The sequence below is a fragment of the Misgurnus anguillicaudatus genome, chromosome 1 (genome assembly GCF_027580225.2).
Source record: "Misgurnus anguillicaudatus chromosome 1, ASM2758022v2, whole genome shotgun sequence".
Lineage (NCBI taxonomy): Eukaryota > Metazoa > Chordata > Actinopteri > Cypriniformes > Cobitidae > Misgurnus > Misgurnus anguillicaudatus.
The window spans coordinates 21,312,501-21,321,743 of NC_073337.2; the positions used below are offsets into that span (position 1 = coordinate 21,312,501).

Consider the following 9,243-nt stretch of genomic DNA (forward strand, 5'->3'; position numbering starts at 1 on the left):
CCCGTCCCTAAACCTCGCGTCAACATACGCAAGTCTGTGAGTTTGAAGCAAATATGCACTTTTACTTTATCTGGATCTCTATGAGTCTCATTATTCTTAACCTTCATTAATGAGTGCTTGCTAAGTGAAACTTTTATTGTCTTCTAAAGTTATATATGTTGCAGTATACAGGAGACTATTTAGTCGTATGAACAACTTTTATCAAACATTTTTACTATGAAAGGTCTTGGTCACTATGGCTGTGTAACTTCTTTTGTGTGTTCAGTGACAAAAACTGGGTGGGCATACATTAAAAAAGTAAAAAGCTTTCTTTAGAACAACATTGAACATTTGTGTATGCCAGTTGAAATAGATTTACTTTGCTTGCCAGTGCAAGTTTGTTTATATGCACGTCAATGTGTGTGTCTCATCCAGTCTTAAGGGAAGGAGATGTGAGTGTTTGATCTGTAAATGACACACTCCATCTCCACTCCCTTCAGAGCATTTAAGGATGAAAGAGATTGATGAGGACTGTTTGCACGGAGCTCCAGAAACTCACTTCCTCCTGGGCAGCCTTCTTCTCCATCTGCCCCAGTCCCAGTGCCCCCATAGTGGGCACAGTGCCACCCTCTCCCCCTGCCACCAGCAGGGATGTTACCACTCTTTGAAAAAGACCCAGAATAGGTGGTAGCACGTCATAAAAATTAATTGTGCCCTGCCTTGTGGATTACACACGCAATAAAAATGATAGATGCTCGGTTGAAAATAAACAGCATCATATGGAGTCTAGCCTGCAAAGTTGGCCTACCTTTTTTTCAGTTTTACAGGCTGTATCACAGTACACAAAGTGTGCGCCCATGATATTACACTATTGTTATCCCTGTGGGTGGCAGGGTCTGTTTTCATATGCTCGGTGAGATTATGTAGGGTGATGCCTATACAAATACTAGGCCAATATGTTACTTCTAGAAATAGAAATATTGAAAATAGGAAGCTGCTGGAGTTGTGACCTAATGGTTGTCGTGCATGCTCTGACACATTTAACTGTGGTGCTAATTTAGGCTTGCAACATTTTATAATCCAGTACTTCCCTCTTAGTCGCAACTGAAGTCCCACAGCATCAATTATAACAAAAAGTAGTCATATTGTTTTTTTGGTTAAGTTTGGGTCCTCGTTTATTTTTACAGTTGTTGGCTAGTTTAAATAAAGCTACATTTCTTATTGTGCTGCCGTGTGCGCCTTTGTTATGGATTTAGACCTTTTTAGTAACTTTCTGGGTAAAATCAAGCCATCAGCTGACTCTGTGACTGATTCCCTGCACATTAAAGGGGACATATCACAAAAATCTGACTTTTTTCATGTTTAAGTGCTATAATTGGGTCCCCAGTGCTTCTACAACCTATAAAATGTTAAAAAGATCAACCCAGTAACTTAGTTTTGGTAAACCATTCTCTGCAAGCATATGAAAAAATAGGTCATTGAGATTTGGCTCCCCCTGTGATGTCAGAAGGGGATAATACCGCCCCTTAATCTGCACTATCCAACCACTGCACTGTGGTTTTAACATGCTATAATAAATTGTCTATATGGTATTTTGAGCTAAAACTTCACGTACATACTCTGGGGACACCAACAATTTATTTTACATCTTAAAAAAAGTCTTGTGAAATGTCCCCTTTAATAGCCTTGGAATGAACTACATTTTTGAACTGTTAAATGATAAAAAAAAACTTTTGTTATGTATAACAATTTTATTCTCATTATTCTTGATTGTGAAACTAATAACAGAATTTTAATTTTTAGAATGATCTGTTTTTGACATTAGCTGGTTTTGGTCTTTGTTTGCATCATCTCTCCTTCAACTGAATCCTCCTGTCCTCTTTGAAAAGCTGACTAAACATTCTCACCAAACATGCATAGAAAGATTTCAGCATCTACTTAAGACACCAGCATACCCTCCCCTAAATGTGTTATCAAACCATTAAGCTCTTTTCAGGCCGATGCCTCATATTAGGTGTATTGCGTAAGATAAGTGTCTGTTTCTGTTTAAAAGTGTTTGGATATGGAGAAGAATCAAGTGTAGGTGTGTGTTAAGAGCAGTCAGATGTAGCCAGGAAAAGTGTGGATTATGTTATTTAGTAGTCATGCTCCTGCATATGGAAAAACCTTTTATGAAACTCAAGCCAAAAGCAAATGTAAATGATATGTGTGTGTGTGTGTGTGTGTGTGTGTGCGTACGTGCGTGCGTGCGTGCGTGCGTGCGTGCGTGCGTGTGTGGTGTTTCCATAGAGAATTGCCTTTCTGATGTATAGCTTAGCTTTATGTGGAGTAAGGCCGAGGTGCCGTAGCAACAAGATACAGTGTTTTGATTGGTTAGTAAAGATGTACTAGTTGTAGGGTAGTTTTTAGCAATTATGGGGTTAAGCCCAACAAGGGTACAAATGCACAGAAAGGTGAGTCTGAAAAAATCAATCATGATTGTAAGCTAAAGTTTTCCAAAGTTATAAACAAAAATAGCAATTTTTCATATCTCAATGGTGCTGTGACAAAGCCATGCATGCACCTTAAAAGTCATGACTGTAATGAGATGCAACAAGTTCCATGTCAATATAAGTGTAACGCCAAAATGGCCGACCAAAATCTATGGATATTTTTCGACTGGGCATGCGTCAAGTAAAATAGCCATTTTACATACATCAAGACCACTAGATGGTGACTGTAATGACATATGTGACCTGAAAACCAATCATAGGTCGCAGGGGTATATTTGTAGCAATTTTTAACAATACATTGTTCGGGTCAAAATTATAAATTTTTTATGCCAAAAATCATTAGGATATTAAAGGTGCAGTGTGAAATTTCTTGACAGAAATGCAAAATAATATACAAAACTATATTATTAGGGGTGTATAAAGACCTTTTTATAATGAACGGTTATGTGTTTATTGCCTTAGAATGAGACGTTTTGTGCAGCCATTTTTCTACAGAAGCCCTTAACGGACAAACTTTTTTACTAAGTTGTCTCCAACGATGACATGTTTGTCCGGTAGCTTCTCTATGTGTTTCAAAAGCAAGAGGTGAGCAGTGGACTGAGCTGTTGGTTGCAATTCACAACCTGACCACTAGATGCCGCTAAAATTTTTACACTGCACCTTTAAGTAAAGATCATGTTCCATGAAAATAGTTTTTACATTTCCTACTGTAAATATGATTTTTATATAAGTAATAATGTTTGTTGTTAAGAACTTCATTTGGACAACTTTAAAGGCGATTTCTCAATATTTCAATTTTTTTGCCCCCTTTCGATTCCAGATTTTCAAATAGTTGTACTATCAAACCATACATCAATGTTAAGCTTATTTATTTATAAAAATGTTGTCCTTGTTGAAGATAGACAACAAATTTGACCCCTATGACTGGCTTTGTGGACCATGGTCACAAAGTTTAAAGTCGCCATGAAACGGAAGTGCCGATTGCCTTATTTTTCCCGCGGTGACGTATATCCAATGAAACCAGCTTCTGAAATGAAATAATGCAGGGCTGAATTTGAATTAGTCCATGGAGATCTGATTGGATCATTTGAATTTGGGTCATGTTACTAATTGCAAAGATCTTCTCCTGGACCCCACCCACCTGCCATACCATATGGGAGATTTGCGTTTTTGATTAAAGATTATGAGGGCACATGAATTTAAAAAAAAAAATAATAATGAAGCTCACAAATATTCCACAATAATCCAAAACAAATTACAGTTTTTCATTTAATTTTCATAGCGACTTTAATGTCAATACACAAATGTTTTGCGAAGATAAAGCATCATGTCCATTTTGGTGTGCTCACCATCAAATTGACAATTTTCCACTGTTTTGGATTTTCTGAAAAACCTGCTTTTTTAGCTCCTCCTGGAGTTTTTGGCTGTTTCTCAATGTCAACGGTACTTTCTTGGCATGACTGGTCTTTCCAAGTCACTTCCTTCAGATGTTAGGCAAGGCTCCTCTTAAGAATTTGGAGAACATGTAAATGGAACTGGCTAGCAAGTGCACGTCATTAAGTCAGTGAAAAGATGTGCTTTTTGCAATTATCCTCGACATTGGAACAGTCCTTCAACGGATGTCAATGACGTAGCATCCTCGGAATTCTGGCTTCGGAGGATCCTTCCTTGACATTGAGAAACAGCCTTTGTCTTGTGAAATTTGCCATTGATCATCTATTGCGGTGGTCTCCAACATGGTTGCTCGCACAGAGTCTGTGAGTTGCCCGCCAAAGCACATTTTATTAATATCCTCAATTTTAATATTTATTTATTGTAAAATAAAATAAAATCAAAAACTATCAAAACTTTTGGTCTATCAAAAACTTTTGGGAACTTTTTGACTTGAGTGTCTCAAGGATCTCCAACCTTTTTGTGAGCAAGGGCTACCACAATGCATAAAACAATCTGGAGGGCTACTTCTTGATATAGTCTGCTCAAAACCTTTTTGTTTTAATTGATTTTATTTTATTTTACAATAAATAGATATTAAAATCAAGGCTATTAATAAAATGTGCTTTGGCGGGCAACTCACAGAGTGTGTGCGGGCAACCTGGTGCCCATGGGCACCGTGTTGGAGACCACTGCTCTAGATGATTAATGGCAAATTTCACAAGACCAAAACTCTAAGAGGAGTTCGAAAAAGTAGGTTTTTCAGAAAATTCAAAACGGTGGAAAAATATTTTAAAAAATTGCATCATATGGTGCATTCAAATTGTCATTAGCCAAGGATTCAGAGGCATAACGAATTTTCTATCACTTATGGATCAGTAGTTATGAAGTATAATTCTGAACTGTTGGCGCTAAAGATTTTGAGTTTAGAAGTTTCTAATAAGAACACTAATCTCTCTCTCTTGGGGTGGTCACACTAGACTTATTTCAGTTCCTACAACATGCTTATACATCTCCCTCACTATATTTTTTGGTCTTCTGTCTCCCCCAGATGGAGCAGCCCTCAATGGATCAAAAGGGCCACGCCAACGTCCCCTGGATAGTCGAACCAGGACAGGAAGCCAAAAGAGGAGCCAACACCAAGTATGAGACCACTATTTTCTAATATACACCCAATATACTGTCCACTCCTGTGTGTGTGCCTTACAGAGAGCGCCCTCTAGAGGCCCCCACGGAGCCACGGGCCCAGTGACCTGTGACAAGCCCGCGTCTCTCCGCCCGGCCCAGCCCGCCCGTTTACCGTGGCCTCTGCATGATGACGCTGCCGCTGTCTTTTATCTTTCCCCCTCTCTCTTTATCTCACTCACTCCCTCACCTGTCCGGCCGCAGCACGATACGGGACTGTCCCGCTCAGGCCGGCATGCTGCCAATCAATCTCTCCTCCAAAACACACCCAAAAAAGTGTTGCAAACGGTTGTTTTTCATTCAATTTTCAATTTCCCCACCCCTTCCCTTTTTTATTTATCCCTTTCCTCTTCGTTCCCGCTTGGCTTCTTTTTGGGAAGCTCCTCTCCAGCCTTTACCCACGACCCTCTCGACTGCTTGAATGACAAAACCGTAATGCTGCTACAAGCCTTATAAACATGTTGTTTTTAGAGTCGGGATTTACTTTCTTACTAGACAGCGTAGTTAGCGGAGTGAAACCGAGAGGTTTTTGAGCTGGGCATCCATTGCGGCTGGCATAGAAGCGGAGATTGGACTTCACTGAAGGACATTTTGCTCGTCACATAGCGAGGTTTTCATTTTTAGTATCAGTGAACGCTTAATTTAAAAAGCCTGAGTTTTTTTGTCGGATTAACCAGACGCCCCTCAGAGGCAGAATGGTGCTTTGTCTTTTCTAAACAGCACATGAATTGTTTTTTTTAACATGAGTCTAAGCATAAAACCAATTTTTAACAGATAGCATTTAACAGAAGCTTATTGTACAGTGAGACATTCGTACAGTTTGTCTTTTAAAATCGCGCGTTGTTCTTTTCCTTCCTTTCCGAATTCTCTTTCCTTTCTTTCTTTTTGGTTTTGGCCATGAATGAAAAACCCGAGTCCCTGAGACATGCAGTGTAGGTGATGGAAAGCATGCAGTCCATGTCAACTGGAGAAGGGGGGGCTTTTTTTGATGGACACTTTGGATAAGTCATGTGATTTTATTCACAGGGCAATGGCGGACGCCCATGTCTATTACAGTGGAATACAGAGAATGTAGCCTGCCCCTAACATGGACCCCCAATCACATGCATTGCTATAAAGGACTACAAATACGGACCTTAAAGTGCGGAGCACGTGTGAGGATTCACACCAAGACTTTTTCAACAGGACCCGAAAAAACTCGCATGCACGAGCACACATACACTGCGTAGGACAAACAGGAGGAATCGGTCCATGCGAATGTACACGGCACTTGCGTTTCAAAGGACAGCGGGCGTCGCAGGATTTTGTTGCGAGAGACGGCTTCAGTTGCCGTGGACACAGTTGCTATGGTGACTCTGACACACTACACTGACTTTACTAAAATATCTAGTCCAAATTACAATGGCATGTCTGGACTGGGATAAAAATGGACTTTATATATGATTTGCTGTATTTTTCTTTTTTTTCTTTCCGTCTTTCCTTTATTTGTTTGTTTGTGGTTAATGATATAAAATAAATATGCACAATGTGAATGGACTTATTGCACTGGGCAACCATGAAATGGAATCGTCTTGTGCCAAAAATCACTAAGAAATGGTTGTTGACAATTGGCAATGCCATATAAGATTACTATTCATATTGGCGAGGCATTTTAATGTTTAATAGAGAACTATATTACCGTTACTGTTGCAATTATTATTATTATTATTCTTATCGTGCAATTCCTGTCTGATGTTGTCTTAATGTTACATTATTTTTATATGATACTTCGAGCTTGAATATGCAGCCATCCTAAGAAAACAAAAAAGATTATTCTAGTACCACAGAGGAACTGAATGTGTGGATGGCTCCACTTTCGTTTCAGATGAAAATATGAAAAAAACAGATCTCTTATTTTCACTCATTGTTACTGTAGAATTTTGCCACAGTTCTGTAAATAAATATTTTGTTGACTCATTGTTCATATATGTAATGTAATTTAAAAAAATATATATAAACGATTGAAAAAAGCAAACATTGGTAAACAAGGTACCAAATTTCGCAGGTAAAGGTGCAAAACAAAACGCAATTGGTGGAATTGTAACATCATTGCAGACTAAAATGTGTAGATAGGCTTGGGCTTCCAGCACACAGATTTTGTAAGTTTGGTCTTTATTTATATTCTTGCAAAGCACACAGAATAAATCCAGATTGTAGAACCATTGCCCTTTCTGTGGCCTGTGTTTGTTTCTTTGGATAGCCGATCTGGTGCATTTATAATTTAGGTTTTATGTCTATAGGAGGACTCAAGACAGAGCCACTGTGACTGGTGACTGGCTGGTGTAGAGAACATTAAACATCTGGATTCATCCAGCAGCATATGGCTGTCTGACTCGATTTTAAAGTATACCCCTGTGTATAGTGACGCTGTCATTGTCACGTTTCCAAAATTAAAAACCAGGACATGATAGGAATTGAGAAAGTAAATCTGTCTGTCTTTCTACACACTGTAAGAATTTTTTGCTGCCTTTAAGGAAAACACCACCGTTTTTCAATATTTTACCATGTTCTTACCTCGAATTAATACATACATGCCTTTTTTCAATGTGTGCACTTAATCTTTGTACAGCGCGTCGTGAATGTGTTAGCATTTAGCCAAGTGCTGCAAACTAAGTGCTCTTCTGCCATACAATATAGTTCTCTTTTTTATCCACTTAAAAATCGCCACGTTTTATTTTGTGCCACCATACTTACTCATGTAACAGTCTTTAAATAGGGAAAACATGGAAGTGTTTGGTGGCTTACATCCCTGTTTGGATCCTAAGGAATGAATGGGGCTATAGGCTAAGTGCTAACACATTCACGACGCGCTGTAGGAATAAGAGAAGTATGTATTAATTTGTCTAAGTTGGGGTAAAAACATAGTAAAATATTGAAAAACGGTGGTGTTTCCTTTAAATTTTTTGTATAATCAACTCAGCTCATTACTGTTACTATTATTTTTCTTGACAAGAGATGAGCTGCTACAACTTATAAAATATAGGAACAGCATAAGTACATCTTGTTGATACAGACATTTTTTGACATGGGCAAAAAATAGAAATTTTGAAAAAGTGCAATATCTTTTGGGTGCAATATGTCTATAAACTATATATACTTCTTTTGCTTATAATGTTTATTATATTATTATGTCTTATGCTGTTGTAACACTGAAATTTCCCCATTGTGGGACGAATAAAGGAATATCTAATCTAATCTAATCTAATATAGTTAAAATAAGTCAATATCATCTTATTTCATCATCAAGTTATAACAACTCCTCTCTAGTCAAGATAAATAATAGTAAATTAAAATGACTTGTAAATCCGAGTTGATTAAACAATTTTTTTACGGCAGCATCTTTTTTACAGGGCACTGTAATTATGTAATTAATTTTTACAGATTAAGTTTAATCTACTTGAATTTACAATTAATTTTAACTTTCAAGTCATTTTTGACAAGAAAAATAATAAGCAACTGTGGTGAGCATTTAGTTGAAAGCTTTTAGTGAGTGGCAAATATCTGCAAATTTGTATATAAAAAAGCTGATAAACATGTATAACGTGAAATATACAGTTACCGTAAAATAAAATGACTCATTCCTTGAAATGTATTTTTGTTCATACCGCCTACCCCTAATAAAGTATGAGTTTTTTTGTATCTAAAATAGTGGAAAGCTTTTAGTGAGTGGCAAATATCTGCAAATTTGTATATAAAAAAGCTGAAAAACATGTATATCGTGAAATATACAGTTACCGTGAAATAAAATTACTCATTCCGTGAAATGTATTTTTGCTCATACCGCCCACCCCTAATACAGAATGAGGTTTTTTTTATCTAAAATAGTGAAAAGCTTTTTATATCTGCAAATTTGTATATAAAAAAGCTGAAAAACATGTATAACGTGAAATTTACAGTTACCGTGAAATAAAATGACTCATTCCGTGAAATGTATTTTTGCTCATACCGCCCACCCCTAATACAGAATGAGTTGTTTTTAATCTAAAATAACAAAAAGTTTTCTGTGAGGGTTAAGTTTAGGGGTTGGGTTAGGGGATAGAATATACAGTTTGTACAGTATAAAAACTATGGGTGCATGCACCGATAAATCGGTTGATAATGCTTGCTTCTCAATGAA

General features: G+C 37.5%; 1 protein-coding gene across 4 annotated transcripts in view; it reads left to right on the top strand.

Moving 5' to 3' along the window:
- anks1b (ankyrin repeat and sterile alpha motif domain containing 1B) overlaps positions 1 to 7,290 on the top strand; it is a 221,870-nt gene extending 214,580 nt beyond the window's left edge. For all 4 annotated transcript variants that reach the window (XM_073868022.1, XM_073868029.1, XM_073868031.1 and 1 more), the window contains 3 exons: positions 1 to 36; positions 4,954 to 5,045; positions 6,114 to 7,290. The exon at positions 1 to 36 is cut by the window's left edge and continues 132 nt beyond it. In XM_073868022.1, coding sequence (XP_073724123.1) covers positions 1 to 36; positions 4,954 to 5,045; positions 6,114 to 6,162 — 177 coding nt within the window. In that variant the 3' untranslated portion in view covers positions 6,163 to 7,290. The remainder of the gene's footprint in view (positions 37 to 4,953; positions 5,046 to 6,113) is intronic.
- The last annotated feature ends 1,953 nt before the right edge of the window (positions 7,291 to 9,243 follow it).